General features: G+C 44.4%; 1 protein-coding gene across 1 annotated transcript in view; it reads left to right on the top strand.

Annotated features, from left to right (window-relative positions):
- The window catches only part of RYR3 (ryanodine receptor 3), a 401,651-nt gene that overhangs the window by 239,803 nt on the left and 141,758 nt on the right, over positions 1-20,090 (top strand). The window contains exons 50-54 of the mRNA XM_063117743.1: positions 1,472-1,612; positions 2,798-2,961; positions 3,471-3,549; positions 4,440-4,529; positions 5,890-6,036. Of these exons, the coding sequence (XP_062973813.1) occupies positions 1,472-1,612; positions 2,798-2,961; positions 3,471-3,549; positions 4,440-4,529; positions 5,890-6,036 (621 nt within the window). The remainder of the gene's footprint in view (positions 1-1,471; positions 1,613-2,797; positions 2,962-3,470; positions 3,550-4,439; positions 4,530-5,889; positions 6,037-20,090) is intronic.

Below are 20,090 nucleotides of genomic sequence, written 5' to 3'. Positions count from 1 at the left end.
AAAATCATAGTAAAGCAATAAGGAGGGGAAGAGAATGCAAACAGGCACGGTAGGGTAAAACTAACAGTATAGAGTCCAAACAACATCAGGTTTTAAAAGCTTTAGGAAAAAGAAAAGTTTTTAGCTGAGCTTTAAAAGCTGCGATTGAACTTGTGGATCTCAGATGTTCTGGAAGAGCGTTCCAGGCGTAAGGGGCAGCAGAAGAAAATGGACGAAGCCAAGCAAGGGAAGTAGAGACCCTTGGGCAGGTGAGAAACATGGCATCAGAGGAACGAAGAGCACAAGCGGGGCAATAGTGTGAGATGAGAGAGGAGAGATAGGAAGGAGCTAGACCGTGAAAAGCTTTGAAGGTCAACAGAAGAAGTTTATATTGGATTCTGAAGTGAATTGGAAGCCAATGAAGAGATTTCAGAAGTGGAGTAACATGATCAGAGCGGCGAGCCAAGAAGATGATCTTAGCGGCAGAGTGGTGGACCGAGACCAACGGACTGATGTGAGAAGAAGGAAGGCCAGTGAGAGGAAGGTTGCAGTAGTCCAACCGAGAAATAACCAGTGCATGAACTGGTTAATACTTGATTCTCTTCTGGACGTGCATCTACTAAATGCATTTATGAATCAACCTGGCATGACCTCCACAGATGGTGCAAATGAAAAAGAATTAACTACAAAAAAGCAGACTTTTGGGACCACCTTTGGTTTTCTACAAGCAGGTTTCACACTTGGCCTCAGGCTAACAGCCTATGCAGGCCTCAGCTTTAAAATCCATACTATCATGCCACGGAAAGACTCTTCTAGGGTCACACACACCATCAACACTTTGTAAGAGGAAACATACAACTCAATGGAAGTCTCAATCAGGTGGAAAGTGTTGCAGCAGGTAGTACCAAAACCACAAGACTCAGCCTCTTCCCTCCCTTGAAATTCTGTTTGGCTTGTCCACATCCCATAGTAGGTGCCTCCTTGCTAGAACAGGGAACAGAATTCACCATGAAGGTTCTTTCCTGTTTGTAGCAAAAGAGGTATCTACACAGCATCCAAAATTTTTGAAGACTGAGTCACAATCATAAATTGGTTATCACGGCTCCTATACACATCCAGTTGAACTTGAGCCTGTCTCCTCAGGAAGTACAGCAGTTTTTTTCCTCCTTTCTACATGTATCATTCATGTTTGTGCTTCCTAGAGCTACTTTACCTGTTGCTTGGTCACAAATGAACTGGAGAGGAGGAGCCAATTAGAAGGATTAGGCTAAAAGTTTGGCCATGTGTTTCCATAGTAGATGCCTCCTTTGCTATGAACTGGAAGGAACCTTCATGGCGAGTGTCCAGTGTTCTGTTCTATAAAAAATAAAATAAATTGTCATAATTTAAACTATAGAAAATCTTCAGTTTGACCTTATTATTATTATTTTTTTAGAGAAGTTAGTTTCTTGTAGTATTCTTCCTTTAATATATATTTTTTCTGCCTTCATAGCTTCTAACAAATCACTACGAGCAATGCTGGAAATATTACTGTTTGCCTTCTGGATGGGGAAGCTATGGAATTGCAGCTGAAGAAGAGCTACATTTAACTGAAAAACTTTTCTGGGGAATATTTGATTCCCTCTCTCATAAGGTAAAGGTAGTAATCCAGAAAAAGATTTGCAAGAGAAACTGTGGTGCATACCTAGGCTGGTTTACACTGCACAGATTGATTGTTTTAAGTTTGCTACCACTTAATCCCATACAGGGTGAAAATAAGTGCACCAAGGGCTAAAGTGAAATCTCTCGCTTAATCCCTATAGTCACTATTCAGAGAACCAGATCCATAGGAACTTGATTAGTAGGGAAATAAACCTTAGATTTGGAACATTTTTTTTTACATTATCAGGTAAACTGATACACCTCATTGAGTCTTACTAGTTTTAGCGAACACAGCACTGCATTGGACAATACCGCCACCCCTTGAATTTTTGTGAGGAGGGGGAAATTGGTGTGTTTCATCCCACAGTTAGTTTAGGCTTGATGAATAGGTAGGGTAGACATACTTCTTCCCTCCCTACAATGGGCTGGATTAGGTGGATGGGGCAGGGAGGTATGATTCAATTCAGTCCAAAGAAGTCCAGATCTGGCTAGCAGGTATAGACTTTGCATGATATTACTTGGCAGTTTTGCCTTTAATTAAGCCAGAAAATTACTACTTTGGTGGGCTGAGCACGATTTTGTTCATTATAGCACGTAAAAAACACAAAATGGGTTCCTGAAATACCATCTCCCCCCCCCCTACTGATATTGATACAACGTGACACAACACAAGGACATTCATTCTCTTCCTAGTCCTAGTGAGCATTTGACAACTTGTGTGAAATGGTATAAATAAATAAAAACTCAATTTAAGGGTTTGTAACATCCATAAAATGCTAGTAAATGTAGAGAGAGAAACAAAAATGCAGAATGGGGGCAATGCTTCCTGAACTAGCAAATGCTGTTGAGCTCTTTTGCAACAACCATGCGCGCGTGCACACACACACACAATGAAAGATGTTGGGTGTGTGTGGGTGTTTGCAATGTTGGAAATATTCACCCTAATTTTGATGCTTCTTCATATACGCAAGTTATGCAGCCACTGAGCAATCGATTATTTAAACAATTTAAACAATGTGTACATTTGGTCCATTATGCTATGTGCATTTTTTTAAAAAAATCACTTCCTCATTTATCAGCATTTACTAATGCTGCTTCAATATGGCTGTGTTGTTTTAACTAACATTTTGCATGTTTTTTTATTGGACTTTCCAACCAGTTCCTATCTCTTCTGCAGAAGTATGATCCAGAGCTTTTCCGAATGGCCTTGCCCTGTTTAAGTGCAATAGCTGGGGCTTTGCCACCAGATTATTTAGACACCCGAATTACCTCAGTTTTAGAAAAGCAGACGTCAGTGGATGCTGAAGGGAACTTTGATCCCAAACCTATCAACACAGTGAAGTGAGTCACAATGACCTTACTGTTTATAACTCATCTGTGATTCTTATTCGAACTTGCCGTAAGGACCTTGCTTTCTCTTTAACAGAGTGTGGTATTATAAAAGATAAATGTATTCTGTAAACACTAATTTTCCCAGTAGATGTCATTCTCTTCTTCTATTGATGGGTGATGATAATGGTTTCTTTGTGGTGATGACTGTCAAGTCATGGGGACAGTGCTATGGTATGGAATGGAGTGTTCACAACAACATGGAGGTATAATAATTCCTTGCTTTCCCTCCAGCCCCTTATTACAAGTCTGTCAGCAGCAGCATTGTATATGTGGTTGGTTATTCCATGTAAACAGAATTGTAATGCTAAAACATTGGTTCTTGTAAGAAAGAACAGTGTGATTTTTAAGCTTCTAACCACTCTGTTTTTTCATATAAATATTATAAATTAATATAAATCCATGATATGCCTGATTGGAGCAAATTATGCATAAAATATATTGCTCTTTTGCCTTTTCAGTTTTACACTACCTGAAAAGTTGGAGTACATTGTCAACAAGTATGCTGAACATACACATGACAAATGGGCGTGTGACAAGGTATGGATTATTATAAATCTGACAGTTGTCAGAAAAGGACAACTGAAGAACAATGAAAGTTGAATGTTAGAAATCTGCCCAATTTATCTCCATGACAAATTTGCCTTTCGGAGTCCTAGACTGTCCTACCATAGCAACACAGTCTGGCAATGTCTCTCAATATGTTTTTTCTCTCTCGTGAGGCTATCGATATTCTGGCAGTTTCTAAGCCTAGTAAAAATTATTCTCATTGTATCAGAGCATGTAGGTTTTATTTGTAGTGATTATTTATAACTGTATGTGAAACGCTTAGAGATTTCATTATATTAAGCAGTTATACAAGTACCTACGGATGTCAGAGAAATCTGTTTGGGGGGTGGGGTTTGATGAGTTTTCCTAGATTCGTCCCTTCTCCCCCGGACTTCATTCCAGTTCTGGCTGCAGCACCTGACTCAATCTGCAGCCAGTCGGGTCACTTTGTGGAATTTTCAGGCGTTTTGCACAAGGCCAGCAAGTGTATCAGACCAGCACTGATAGAAGAAGCACTGAGTCCTCTCCCACCCACCCACATTTTACTGTAAGAATACCTGAATAGGGCTATAGGATTGAATTTTGCTTGATCTCAGCAGCTTCAGGAAGTGCTATTGAGGTTGTAGAAATTGCAGAAATCCTATATACAGGTACTTCCAATTCACACAGGACTATCTCACCACTTGGGGGAGGGGTTGTCACGGGAAATCTGGTAGTGTCTTATATGTATGTGAACATGGAATTTTTTCTTCTTGTTTCTTGACATTTTATAGACCAATTTATCTAGTCCATTTTCTTTTAAAAAGGCCGTCATGACGATCCCAGGCAATTAGTTCAACAGTCTAATTATGCATTGTGTGAATTATGCAATCTGTTTTCAGAGTAATGGTGGATGGAAGTATGCTGCTTCACTTGATGACAATATGAAAACACATCCTTTAATAAGGCCTTTTAAAACATTGACTGAAAAGGTAATGAAGGAAAAGTTAAACATTTTATTTAGTGAAATAACAGGTTGCATGTGCAGCTCTTGTTGATCTATCAATATTGATGATGTAATATGAAATGAAAATGTGAGAAGATGTAAACCCGTGCTACTTAGTTTAGCTAGGAAGAGACTCTAGTTTAGAATGTGAAGCCAAGTCTCAATGACTTTCTAAAAAGAAAGTTCGAATCACATGTTAGTTCTTCCAACAGACATCCCAGGAAAAATCTAAATGTATTTAGGAAGTGGTCCACTACGCAGGTATATTTATAGTATGCTTAGTCATACTTAACTCTGAGCTGAAATGTGACATTAATGAACATCTCTTGTGGCAAATCCAAGCCACTCCCTGATGAGGAAAATCACAGATTTTCAGAAAAATGGAAAGAATTTAAAGGTAACTGACTTCTGATAGCTGACATGACATTATCTTAGCTATTTTACAATCACCTATGTGCAGCACTTCCATCCTTAAAAAATAAATATTAATTTCATTGTGCAGATATGATTTCTAGGCACAGAATATATAACATTGTGATATTTTGGTATCTGGGTTGCAATGTGTGTGCATGTTTAAATTATTTTGACAGCCCAGCACTGATAGAAGAAGCACTGAGTCCTGCTGCCACCATTTTTGCTTCACCCTGACGCTGGCTCTGGCCCTGATGTCTTCATGCTATGTTAGAGCCCAGAGGAATTAAAGTGGGGGTTGGGGTGGGGATAAAGTTATGCCAGCAGTCATACTGCTTAGTGCTTCTTCTATTAGTGCCAGGCCATGAAAAGGTGTTAAAAAAAAAAGCTGATGCCTGTCCCTGCACGGACTCCATATAGAGCACCCACTAAAATTTAGTGACAAAATATTTTACAGGCTGCTCAAAGCAGATGTCAGATTTGAAGAGGCCCTGGGAAGGATGCCCTGATGGGCCCTTCTCAGCAGAACCCCTCCAGCATCACCCTAGTGATTGGTGACCCCCCACCTTACTGGGCAGCAGGGGATTTACAGTAATATTATGGAGTCAGTGGTACTGTAGGACCCCAAATTAAATGCAACAATTTAGTTAAGTGGTCAACAACAGGTTTCCAAATAGCTGTGAAAAATACATTTCAGTCTTATTTTTTAATTAGAATTCTAATGGTATATTTACCTTAGCAAAATAGTGTCCAGAATAATATGGAAGTAATACAAATATAATTAATATTACTGGTAATAAAAAGTTGAATACCATGGATAGGTACATCTTTTTAGCATTAATTTATTTCAGAACTTGCATCTGTCATTGTGAACAATTTCTCTTTAGAATTTTTCTTGGTGAAAACTTACAAAATTTGTATGAATTTTTTTACAGGAAAAGGAAATCTATCGATGGCCTGCCAGAGAATCCCTTAAAACCATGTTAGCGATGGGATGGAGTCTAGAAAGAACCAAAGAAGGAGAATCAATTGTACAACAACGTGAAAATGAAAAGCTCCGCAGCATATCACAGTCCAGCCAAGTAAGCCAAAACTCTGTTTAAAAACAGAGTAAAATAGAGGTTCCTGTTTCATCAATACTAATCCTATTACTGTATTCTGGGTAATTCCTATGGCCACTTTAGAAATGTGTAAAGGGGGGGGGGATTCTGGCATTGTGAGCCAGTCTTATGAATTGTCTGAAATATGTTGTGGCCTTAGCTCCACAGAAAATCTTTAACAGGTGGGGTGGCCCTGAAGGAGGTGGTGAGCTGAAATCTCATCACATGTTGGAGCATTCACAAAATCAGTTCCCCCCCCCATGCTAAAATATTTCACGAGTAAGTTTGCAGTGATCTTTTCATATTATAAATGGACATGTGAATCAGTATTTGTGAGGAATGATTTACAATACAATAACTATTATTAATAGAAAGTCGTTTCTAAGGATGACGTTAGTGGATCTGTCAGGTATGCTTTATGTTAGATTCTTGCAAAGAGCTGAGGGTTGGGCTCGATGGCTTGTAGGCCCCTTCCAACTCTACTATCCTATGATTCTATGATTCTATGTCCTATTTATTGCTCCATTGTAAGTCGTGATCCATGCATTGTTAGGAGGCAGGATGTATCAAAGACTGAAGGCTTTGCTTAGGGACATCCCATACTTACAACCTAGTTCTTTGTCTGCCTTCAATAGAGGGTATTCACTGTGTCAAAGCAATGAGCAAGATATCCTTTTATTCTTTTACAAAATGCTTGATTGTCTCCGGATACTCTGAGACAACACAGAGCAAACAACTGTAGGGGAGCTACACCTAGGGATGGGCAAATTAGTCTATTATCCAGTTCATGATAGTTTTTCATGTGTTTAATCATAAGTCGGTCCCATCCAATCTCTGCATCAATTCACTTTTTAAAAAAAGCAAGCATGAAAGTTCATATTTATTTTTGTACACAATTTCACCTAACATGCATTTTTGAATGCAACTTTCCTTAATATCGGTATTGGATAAAATTTCTGAACTGCAAGGTGCATCACAAAATTCAAAGTATGCAATCGCAAGTATAACTGTGGTACAATCTGCATACTGTTCCAGCAAGTGTCATGCCCCCACTGGAGGAGCCCTCAGAGGAAGAGCTAGAGGCCCCAGAAGCCCTGGGCACCCCAGACCGAGGACTGCACCAGATCCACAGGAGCCTGAGGCCTCAGAGGAGATGGTTGTAGGTCCATCCTTGTCAAGAGCAAGGGACTCTGTCTCTGAGGCAGAGGCTGAGCAACCCCCTGATTCACAGGAGTGTCATTGCCTCAAGTGACAAGCTAGTAGGGTTCCTGTGTGAAGGAGTGCTTGTCTCTAGAAAAGGTCTCTTGGGGGGATTGACTCCTCAGCATGGCCATTTTTAGGGAGACCTCCTTGGGCATAGGTCCCGGATCTTTGGAGCAGCCCCAGTTGCCATCCTCTTCATTAATACAAGTCTGATTCTTTCCTCTGAACTCAGTAGTCTTGCAGTTACTAAGGAGGTGTTAGGACTCCCTCCCTTAGCAGACCAGTAGGGGGGTGTAACATAAATGTACCAGCCTCTTTTTGTGAGAATTTTACCCCCTCTGGGGTTCCTTTTTTGAACATCTACTCATCTGTCCTTTACTGCTTTCATTATGGAGGCAGTCATTAAATCAGCAGAATCCAAAGCATCAAGCTCCACCTACCATCTTGCACAGGGATATCTCATGTTAGAACACAAAGATTCAAAACATGACCCCATGAAGCTATGTTTCTGCTTTGTGGTTGAGGAGTCTGAAAATGTGAGTTCATCAAGTTCCCACCCCTATTCCTGTCACACTTTGTGATTCAGTGGTCTGTCATGTTAGCACTTGTTTGGGCTTGCCAAGCTTCCTTTCATCTGTGGTGCTGAGGTCTAGCTTGTCAGTATTTAAAGAAACTTGGACGCACCTCCCCCCCACCCCCCGGTGGCACAAGAGACTGGCTTATAAGACGCAGTATAGAGAAGTATAAATAACTCCATTTGTCATTCAATGAGGAATTACGACAATTATTTCCCAACAATTATGATGAATAATCAGATAATCACTGAGAGCCTATAGTTTAGACCAACACTTTCCAGAGGCCTTTCCTTCATTTCTTTATTAGTTTTCAGTTACAGTATAAATGCCAATCAACTCTTCCCCTAGTTGGGGTCACATCTTGTGTAAAGGTGAGCAAACACTGGCAATTTCAGACACATGAGAGCTTTCAGTTCCTACTTTCCCAAACTCCAGGCTAATCATGGAGCTGTGTGACAACAAGTCTGACCATGGTGAGTCACAAATTACAAGAAATAGCACTGGGTTTGTGGCAGCTGGGGCCACGGGTCCGTTTAAATAAAGATCTGAATTTAAGGATTCAGACAAACAATATATCAACAAAATGTTTTTCAATTTCATATAATTTCCCACTCCCTCACTTTTTTAACAGATCTCCTCCCCATTTTCCATTTCCCCTAGAAACTCTTGCCATGACTCTCCCATTGTCAAAATTCCACTCTCCTGGCTTACTTTTCCCATGCCACAGATGCACGAAGTACACTTCTTCTTCGTGGTCTCTGTGCATCACACATATGGGCTCTGCGCCTGCGTGAAGCCCCACTTCGGGAAATTTCTATACCTAAGAGCCATTTTGGGCGGGAACCCTCCCGTCTCCATTGCACATGCGCAGGAGGGTTCCCGCCCAGATCCCCAGTTCTTCTTCGACCGTCTTCGTGACTGCCTCGTCGGGAACCTTCTCTGTTCAAAAAATCATTAAAATAGCTAAGACTTGCCTTTTCTCTCAACTCTCCTCTCTTTCCACTTTTTCTCTTCATTCTTAACTATAATTTTTTTAAAAAAATCTCTCTCAATCTTTTATATATCTCATTCTCTCTTTCTATTACTATCTGGACCGCATGGGCCCCAAGGCCCCTTTTAAGAAGTGTGCCCGCTGCGGTACAAAATTACTGCCGTCAGACGGCCACAACTTCTGCCGTCATCAACCCGAGCAGACAGACCCCGCCAGGACACCCCCCCATGTTACACCGGGGCGCTCCTTAGCTGCCTCCGCGGCAAAAAAGCTATCAAAGAAAGCGAGAACTCCAAAATCAACAGAACTCTCAAAGAAGAAGAAAGAAAAATTGGCACATAAATATGGCCACAAGCCCAAACTTCGACATCGATGAAACCTATGACGCCCGCCCCTCCTCGACCACCGACACCGCAAACAGCGGTGGTAATCACCCCATCGACATCGACGGCCAAACCACTACTGGCTGCCTGGCTGTCGGAAGGCGAAATAAGAGATAATGCATCTCTTCAAAGGACGAGCCGGCAACGCTCAGAACTGGCCTCAAGCAGGCGCTCAACCCCTGTCAGAAACTTACCTGTTTCCACCGAGGGTAGACAAAGTTATCGGAGGTCACCTACTCCTCTCTATCACAGATCAGACTATCGACGTTCACCAGGCTCGGTCAGATCTGTCGACAGCCGATATAGAGAAAGGGAGCACTATTACTACTCTAGACAGCATCGCTCTCGATCACCTGTAAGAGAATGGGAAAGACAATCAGAGTGGTCCCTTCCACCTAGGCACACTTACTATTACAGAGACTGGCAGGATATTCAAGAACGCTATCATTATGACGATCATCGATCGTCGCCCCCTCGACATCGACAACCACCTTCGGCATCGGCCTCAAGTCCGGATCAGGTCATTGATGTTGACCTGGCACCACTAGCGATTATAGAGGTAGACAACCCATCGAGGACCGTTCGACGCCAAGAAACAACAGTGGCCCCGAGTGATCAGCAAACAGACTTGATCCAGGCCATACAACTACCTTCATCCCCTCAATCTGTTGAAGATTACTGCTCGGACACAGCCTCTTGTTCCTCAGCTGCCCCTTTGATACCATCATCAGATGCGGTAGTCGAGGCACAAGGATCAGTATCACGATCAGAAGGCCTGGCACACTTTGCAGACCTTATACAACAAATGGCTCAATCTCTGGGCATAGAAACAAGGCAGACCATAGAAGAGCTGGTCGACCCAGTCTTTGATGCAATACATACTGAAGCTACATCACCAGTTGCCATACCATTCTTACCGACATTAACACGAGCGGTAAAGGAAACGTGGAAAGACCCTGCAGCATTACTTCCATCATCGAGACGTCTCGATAATATGTACAGGGTCCTAGAGAAAGACGCAGAGTTTTTGTTTATGCACCCGCAGCCAAACTCCATCATAGTGGAGTCAGCACAAAGCCGGTTGCAGAGGATACATACTGCACCTGTAGATAAGGAGGGCAGGCGTTTGGACTTAATGGGCCGTTGCTTTTATTCAAAGGCATCACTAAGCTTAAAAGTTTCCAATTTTCAAGCAACAATGGCGAGATATCAATTATTTTTATGGGATAAAATGATGTCAGTATGTGATAATTTGAGCAATGATCATAGGTGGCGAGAGTCTTCCACTCGGAAGCAACTAGAATGGCGCGCCAGCAGATAGCAACTGCAAAACACCAAGAGGATTGCGGTGCCAAGACGATGGTAGGAACTGTAGCTCTTAGAAGACACACATGGCTGAGGTCGACGGGGCTACCTCAGGAGGCAAAATCTCGGATTGAAAGCCTTCCATTTGAGGGCACAGGCCTTTTCAATTCAACAACAGATCAGGCCATGGACACTGTTCAGAAGGCCAGAATTACAGCAAGAAAGATGGGATTAGTTTCTAACCAACAACAATTTAAACCTAGAAAGTGGTACAGGCAACTGGGTTTTAACCTGACAAGATACCAACAAGATAGATAATCTTTTACGCAGCCTTCCCTTCTCCAACAGGGAAGAAACAGTTTCCATCCAAACCAAGATTCCAGTGCTGCAAGCCGGGCTATTCGCAGAATCGGCGCCTTTGACTTTCCCGCCAAAACATCGCAGTCACCCCCTTCTCCTGTCGACGTCGAGGGAGATATGGAATCACCTTACCTCAGACAAATGGGTACTTTCGATCATCGAAAGAGGCTACAAAATAGAGTTCGATTCCTTACCCCACTTGGGAGTCTTGAGGACGACTGCAACATCAGCGCCGCTCCGTCAAGAGGTCTGGTCTCTTCTGGAGAAGGGGGCAATAATTCCAGTACCCAAAGATCAAATATCAAGAGGATTTTATTCCCGATATTTCACCGTTCCCAAATCGGATGGAGGCATCTGCCCGATATTAGACCTATGAGATGTAAATACATTTATTACACCAAAGAAATTCTGCATGGTTTCCCTATCTGGAATTCTCCCACTGCTCACAAAAGACTCCTGGTTCACCTCCATAGATCTCAAGGACGCTTATTTTCACATAGCGATTCACCACCACAGTCAACAATTCTTACGCTTCACCATAGGACATCAACCTTTCCAATTCCACGTGCTGCCATTCGGACTGTCAACAGCACCCAGGGTGTTTACCAAATGCATCGCGGTGGTCTGCGTACACCTCAGGAGCCGAGGGATACAAATACACCCCTACATCGACGACTGGCTCTTAGTCGCAGAATCAAAGGCAACTTTATAGAAGCACCTCGGCTATGTGCAGTCTCTATTGGAGGATCTGGGTCTTATAATAAACACAGAAAAAACAAACCTTCATCCCTCAAAAACTATAAAATTCATAGGTGCAGTTTTGGATTCAAACATCACCACAGCCTATCTTCCAGTTGACAGAGCTCTCGCCATCGAGAACTTAGCGAGGGTCCTCATAAGACAACAGAGAACCATTGCTCACACTGTACAAAGATTGCTGGGGCTGATGGCATCGACCACGATGGTCGTTCCCCTGGCAAGACTCAAAATTAGGCGACCGCAGTTATGGTTCAACAGAACGTTCAACCCACTGAGAAATGCCAGACGCGTTTCTCTTTCGTTGCCACCGAGAGTAGCCAAATCCCTAAAGTGGTGGATCAACCAGCACAACCTTGTGCGGGGGGTGCCATTCAACCTATCTCACCCATCGAAAGTGATTACGACAGCTGCATCATGCACAGGATGGGGAGCCCATCTCGATACACTAAGGGTGCAAGGCATTTGGACAACCAAGGAGAAAAGAGCGCCCATAAACTACCTCGAACTCCTCGCAGTCCAGAAAGCGCTCAAAGCTTTCAACATCGAGATCTGCAACCGACATATACAAGTAACATCAGACAACACGACAGTCGTGTTCTATATCAACAAGCAAGGGGGGACAAAGTCCTTACCCCTGGCCGCTCTTACCATACACATTTGGGAGTGGTGCGTCCGACATCGAATCTCCCTTACAGCAGTACACATAGCAGGGATCTCCAATGCATTGGCAGACAGCTTCAGCAGACAATCTTCCATAGTGCATGAGTGGAGGATACACCCACGTGTCATCGAGGATGTCTTTCACCTCTGGGGGACCCTGGAGATAGACCTGTTCTCAACGAGAGACAACAAGGTTTGCCATCTATTCTGCAGCAGAGCAGGAGTGGGGCAAGGATCCATGGGGGATGCCTTCCTCCACAACTGGAGCAATCACCTAATGTACTTCCCCCCCCTTTCCCCTGATAACCAAGGTGTTAGCCAAGATTATCAATGACAGGGTGAATTGTATAATTCTGACCCCATGGTGGCCCAGACAGAACTGGTTTGCAACCCTGCTAAACAGGTAGCAGGGTCAGTTTGTCAAACACCCCATGAGGCGAGACCTACTGTTCCAAGGTCAGGGCCAGATATATCATCCAGACCTCGACACACTACATATGACAGCGTGGAGGCTGTATCCACAGTAGTGACAGGGGACTGGGCGGTTAAAATTCAGGCAGTTCTGAATGCAGCCTTAAAGCCATCAACACAAAACAGTTATGACAGGAAATGGGCTGCTTTTACTGCTTTTGCAACTCAACAGGGTTTTTTACCATCAAGCTGCTCAGTTGAGCAAATCCTGTCTTTTCTACTAGTTTTGATGGATAGGGGACTTAGAGTTTCTTCACTAAAAGTGTACTTAGCAGCTATCTCATATTTCCACAACTGCATTGAAGGTTGTAAAGTTTTTTCACACCCTACGGTTAAACAGTTTCTAAAGGGCTTATTAAACTTAAATCCACCAGTGAGGAATTTTTCACCGACCTGGAGTTTATCTGTAGTTCTGCATGCACTTTCAGCAAAACCTTTCGAACCACTAGCAACCACTGACCTAAGACTGCTTACCCTAAAGGTAGTGTTTCTTGTGGCGATCACATCAGCAAGGCGCGCTAGTGAGCTGTGTGCACTAAGAATAGATGAGCCATATCTTGTCTTCCATCTAGACAAGGTAGTTCTTCGGCCAGATGTTCAATTTTTGCCTAAAGTTGTTTCTAGTTTTCATGTTAATCAGGACATTGTCTTACCAACATTTTTTCCTTCCCCCTCTTCCCCTTTGGAGAAGACACTTCACCTTTTGGATGTCAGGAGGGCTTTGGCCTTCTATAAGGACCACACTGCTGCTTTCCGCCAATCGCAGCGCTTATTTTTATGCCATGGCCAGCATAACAGGGGTATGCCGGTGTCATCTCAGAGACCTTCGAATTGGCTGATTCAATACATTACTCTAGCCTATCAATTGCAAAAGCTGGAACCCCCAACATCAATCAAGGGTCATTCCACAAGGGCTGTGGACACTTCATCAGCTTTTCATCGTGGAGCGTCAGTGCCAGAGATATGGAAGGCAGCAACATGGGCTCGACCAATGACATTTGTATCTCATTACAAACTCAATGTCAGGTCTAGATCCGACTGTTCATTTGGCAGAGCAGTGTTGTCGTCTATCCTCACATAAGGACACCAACCCTCCTCCGGTGAGTAAAGCTTGCTAATCGCCCATATGTGTGATGCACAGTGACCACGAAGAAGAAGGACAGGTTGCTTACCTGTAACTGTGGTTCTTCGAGTGGTCATCTGTGCAGTCACACAACCCGCCCACCATACTCCCCACTTGGTGTCTATCTAATGTGATTCTTACTGTTATTATTAACATTAATGTTAGAAAGATTTTCAGATACACCTACAGGTGTTGATATTCCTCAGACGAGGCCTTTAGGTCTCAGAAGAACTGGGGATCTGGGCGGGAACCCTCCTGCACATGCACAATGGAGACGGGAGGGTTCCCGCCCAAAATGTCTCTTAGCTATAGAAATTTCCCGAAGAGGGGCTTCACGCAGGCGCAGAGCCCATATGTGTGACTGCACAGATGACCACTCGAAGAACCACAGTTACAGATAAGCAACCTGTTTTTATGGCTTGTTTGGCTGGGGTAACAACTTCATAGTTAGTAGGCATTTCGAAGTATCCAGAGTTCCATGAGACCAGCTACTTCTAATTTAATTAGTAGAGAATGTTCTTAGACAATTCGGCATTAGTCCCACTGCTTCCATCTGGAGCTCTTTCATTCCTGGCAGCCTTCAGGCCTCATGCATTTGCTGCCTTTCTCAGAACAAATTGGATTCTTTCACCAAAGATACTTTATTTGTGCTGTTAATAAAATATGAAACTCAAGGTACACGTATACAAAATGTATTGCCACGGCCAAGCTTCTCTGTTACACACCTCTGTTACATACTCTCCCAAGATAGAAGAACCTCTGGAGTGGCCTCCAGTGCAACATGAGCAGCCGGAACTAGAAATGGAAACGGGAAGGCCCAGCATATAGAAACTCTTGTAAAGGCTGCTGGGTCAAGGGGAGCCTTATGTACCCTAAAAAGAAATGAAAGTCAATTGATCAATTCCTGCATTGAGCAGGGGGTTGGACTCGATGGCCTTGTAGGCCCCTTCCAACTCTGCTATTCTATGATTCTATCATTCTATGATCAGAAAAAGCAGAAATCAAACATGGCAAAGTCCATCTCGGTAACAGCAGCTGGACAGCTTGACTGGATTTTGTGGTCTGATAGATTCTTCTTCGTGGTCTCTATGCATCACACATATGGGCTCTGTGCCTGCGCTGAGACCTGAACCAGAACCTCAAATAGCTTAGTATAATGTTTTTAGGCGGGAACCATCCCCCCGCATGTGCACGCGGTTCCCGCCTATACCTCAGTTCTTCGTCGTCCGCCATTGTGGCTAGACCGTACGAACCAACCTCTTAGCGTCTTTCTTGTACTAGTGCTTAGAATACTTACATTTTCACCTCTTTAGTCCTGTTCTTTCTCTTTTCCTTCTTTTCTCTATATATAAACAAATAGAATAGTTTTAGTTCTCTCAGAGCGATCTCTCGGTCGCCATCAGCGTCCGTATGGCCATTAAGGCACCATTTAGGAAGTGCGTCAGCTGCCACAGCAAGCTTCCACCAACAGACGGGCACTCGCTCTGTGTGCTCTGCCTAGGCAAAGGACACAAGGTAGAAACGTGCCATCATTGCATGTCATTTACGAAGCAAACCCGCAAAAACAGGGCCAATCGCCTAAGGGCCATTTTGTAGGAGAAGACTCTCAAAGCCACTGATACTCCCATACAAAAAGAGATTCGTCGAAAAAAGATGGATAATGCTACTTCACAGGCCGAAATTCATAGCCTGGGGAAGCCTCCAGAAGATCAGAGCTCTGACATTCAGTCTTTTGTTATCTCCGAGGAGACCATGGCAGATGATAGGGCTTTGATACCCCTTACGCCTGGTCGATCTTTGGTGGCGACTGCAGCTAAGAAGATATCTAAAAAAGCCCGCACGCCAAAGTCATCTGATGCCCATAAGAAGAAGAGGAAGGATTAAAAAAAGCCTTCTTCTCCACAACTGCTATCGGTACCGACCGTCTCTGTACTGAATCAGCCGACACCGCTAATGCCCTCGGTACCGAGACTTGCGACGCACTCCGTATTGAGACCACCAACACCCTCCATACCGAGACTGGGACTTATGGAGTCAATCTCGGAGGGTGAGATCAGGGATTCCACTCCACCTGCCTCCGAGCGACAGGGAGCCATACCAGTTCCGCAGAGCCCAATTCGGCCAAGCGAAAATCGGGGTCGTGTATTACCATCTCCCATCAGGTTTCGATCCCCACGCCCACCGGCCTATAGGGAGCGTTCTCGGTCACCACAATCTGAATGGGATAGAGGCTCAGAGTGGTCGGGCTCACACCGGAGACACTGTGAATATTCTGACTGGGAATACTATCGCCCAAGGGCATATCTTCCCAGTGATGATTACCGACATCGATACCGACAGCAGTCGGGAGACCACTTTGCCCAGCCTCCCCCAGTGTTGAGAAATTTCCCTGAGCCCATAAATCCCGCATCAAGAAGACCCCTGCAACCATCGAGTCCACATCGGAACCAGGAACAATCCAGTACGGTACCGAGTGCTGCGGCAGTCCTGGCAATAATACCGCTACGGTCAGACCAGTCTTTCCAATCTAGGCTCCCATCACCTGCTCCAGTTCAACAGTCTTTATCCCCAGAAGGCGATTACCAATCTGATTCCACCTCCTCAGTCTCAGTTACATCCTCTATACCTTCACCAGAGGATGCAGTTGCATCGCAGGACCCATCATCCCCGTCAGATGACATGGGTCGATTTTCAGAGCACATCCTGAGGATGGTCCAGTCCTTAGGGTTGGAAACTCAGCAACATACGGAGAAACTTGTCGACCCAATCTATGATGTCTTCCATACCGATGCAAATGCCTTGGTAGCGATCCTATTTCCACCTACCTTACTTCAAATGGCACAAATATCCTGGAAAACTCCTTACTCGATGGCACCAACATCCAAATTCCTCGAGTCGATGTACAAAATCCAAGAGAAGGACGCTGGCTTCCTCTTTCAATATCCGAAGCCCAACTCTATCATAGTCGAGTCCTCCCAGGGAAAGTCGCAACATATTCACTCGGCACCTGTGAATAGAGAAGGGAGAAGGTTGGATTTTATGGGCCGCAAGGTCTATGCCTCTGCATCATTAGGTCTTCGGGCAGATGCTTACCAAGCTACCATAGTCCGTTGCCAGCTATTCTTGTGGGATAAAATAGGGTCCCTTTGTGACTACCTACCAGACTACAAAAGGGAGCTTGCTAGGGTTTTCCAAGTAGAAGCAGTAGCAATTGCTCGACAACAGCTCTGTACAGCTAAACACCAGATGGACTGTGACTCAAAAGCTATGATGAGAGCCATCGCTTTACGTAGGCATGCATGGCTTCGTTCAGCAGGACTCAGCCAAGAGACTAAGACACGCATTGAAAACTTACCTTTCGATGGGGAAGGCCTGTTTAATGCTAGTATCGATGACGCTATGGACTCCATCCAAAAAGCGCGTACAACAGCGAGGAAGATAGGGTTTTTGACGCCACCCATCCAATACAAGCCATGTTGGTGGACTAAGCAGCCCTTCACCCAGCAGCAACGTCCTCGGTACAATAGACCACCTCAGCAACAACAACAGCAGTTACAGGGGAAGAGATCATATCCCCGAGATACCAACCTGCACGGTATCCACCTGACTTTGGAAAAAAGCAGCGGCTTTGTCTCCCTTCTACTGTACCGACGGCTGTTCAAAAGAAGGCTACAGCCCTTCCTTCGAGAATGGGAGCGCATTCCTTGAATGAGTTTAAATCTCCAGGGCCCGATGAACTGCATCCTAGAGTAATGAAGGAGCTAGCGGAAGAACTCTCACAAGCTTTGTCTATTGTCTTTGCAAAATCATGGAAGACGGGTGAGGTGCCAGACGACTGGAGGAGGGCTAACGTTGTCCCTATCTTCAAAAAGGGCAAAAAGGAGGAACCTGGGAACTACAGACCAGGCAGTCTGACATCCATCCCTGGGAAAATTCTGGAGCAGATTATAAAGAAGTCAATCTGTAAACACCTTGAAATCAATGTAGTGATTACTAGAAGCCAACATGGATTTGTCAGGAACAAATCCTGTCAGACTAATTTGATCTCATTTTTTGATAGGATAACTTCCCTTGTGGACTGTGGGAATGCTGTGGATGTCATATATCTTGACTTCAGCAAAGCTTTTGACAAAGTACCACATGACATTCTGATTAACAAACTAGCTAAAAGTGGGCTAGATGGAACAACTATTAGGTGGATCCACAGTTGGCTACAGAATCGGACTCAAAGAGTACTTATCAATGGAACCTTCTCAAACTGGGGAGAGGCAACGAGTGGGGTGCCGCAGGGCTCAGTCCTGAGCCCAGTGCTCTTCAACATTTTTATTAATGATTTGGATGAGGAGGTGCAGGGAATGCTGATCAAATTTGCAGATGGCACAACATTGGGTGGGATAGCTAATACCCTGGAAGACAGAAACAAACTTCAAAGTGATCTTGATAGGCTGGAGTGCTGGGCTGAAAACAACAGAATGAAATTTAATGCCAAGTTCTACATTTAGGGAATAGAAACCAAATGCACAGTTACAAGATGGGGGACACTGGGCTCAGCAATACTACAAACGAGAAAGATCTTGGAATTGTTGCAGATCGCAAGCTGAATATGAGCTAACAGTGCAATATGGCTGCAAGAAAGGCAAATGCTATTTTGGGCTGCATTAATAGAAGTATAGCTTCCAAATCACGTGAGGTACTGGTTCCTCTCTATTCGGCCCTGGTTAGGCCTCATCTAGAGTATTGTGTCCAGTTCTGGGCTCCACAATTCAAGAAGGATGCAGACAAGCTGGAGCGTGTTCAGAAGAGGGCAACCAGGATGATCAGAGGTCTAGAAACAAAGCCCTATGAAGAGAGACTGAAAGAACTGGGCATGTTTAGCCTGGAGAAGAGAAGTTTGAGGGGAGACATGATAGCACTCTTCAAATACTTAAAAGGTTGTCACACAGAGGAGGACCAGGATCTCTTCTCGATCCTCCCAGAGTGCAGGACACGGAATAACGGGCTCAAGTTAAAGGAAGCCAGATTCCAGCTGGACATCAGGAAAAACTTCCTGACTGTTAGAGCAGTGCGACGGTGGAATCAGTTACCTAGGGAGGTTGTGGGCTCTCCCACACTAGAGGCCTTCAAGAGGCAGCAGGACAACCATCTGTCAAGGATGCTTTAGGGTGGATTCCTGCATTGAGCAGGGGGTTGGACTCGATGGCCTTGTAGACCCCCTTCCAACTCTGCTATTCTATGATTCTATGATTCTATGATAACTACAGACTCTTGGGTTCTTGCCATTGTGAACAATGGATACCACATCGAATTTGACAGCCTTCCACCCTTCTCGGGAATAAAAATAACATCACCCTCGCCCCCTCTTATTCAAGAGATAAACACTCTCCTAGAGAAAGGAGCCATCTGCCCAGTTCCTACGCTTCAGGCGAATCAGGGTTTTTATTCCCCGTACTTTATGGTACCGAAGAAGGATGCAGGTCTTCGATCGATATTGGACCTGAGGCAAGTCAATAGCTTCATCACCCCCCAAAAGTTCCATATGACCACTGTTGCGTCTGTTCTACAGTTGCTCTGCAAAATTGTTTGGTTTGCAGTTATAGATTTAAAGGATGCCTACTTTCACATTTCAATCAGGCCATCCTGCCAGCGTTTTCTTTGTTTTTCCCTCGGAGACCAACAGTTTCAGTTCACGGTTCTGCCCTTTGGTCTAGCTACCGCCCCTCAAGTCTTCACGAAATGCATGTCGGTGGTCTGCGCCAACCTTCGACAGCATGCTGTCACAGTATATCCGTACAACGACAACTGGCTCCTGGTGGCAGATGACGGTCTTACCTTGGAAAGGAACATACATTTCACATTACAGCTCCTCAACAGATTAGGCCTGTGGGTCAATCTCGAGAAATCTACACTAATACCGCGGAGGGTGATAGACTTTATAGGGGTAACCCTATTGTCAGTGGACAGTCGAGCTTACCTCCAGGTAGCGAAAGTGGCAGTTTTAAAGGACCTAATTCTATATATCTGTTATGGCGTGGACCATCCAAAGACGGATGGTCCACGCCGTACCGTTTGCATCAAGTTTGCACGCCTATGGATGAGAATCCTTCAAGGCTGGTTTCTCAAGACATTCGACCTCCGTACCAATGCTCAACGGTTCCGGCTGGCTCTGCCCTGCTCGGTACGGTCATCTCTTCTTTGGTGGCTGTCCA

This window comes from Elgaria multicarinata, chromosome 2, assembly GCF_023053635.1.
Source record: "Elgaria multicarinata webbii isolate HBS135686 ecotype San Diego chromosome 2, rElgMul1.1.pri, whole genome shotgun sequence".
In the NCBI taxonomy this organism is placed as follows: Eukaryota; Metazoa; Chordata; class Lepidosauria; order Squamata; family Anguidae; genus Elgaria; species Elgaria multicarinata.
The sequence above is the reverse complement of the archived record's forward strand: the minus strand, read 5'-3'. Positions and strand labels throughout refer to the sequence as shown.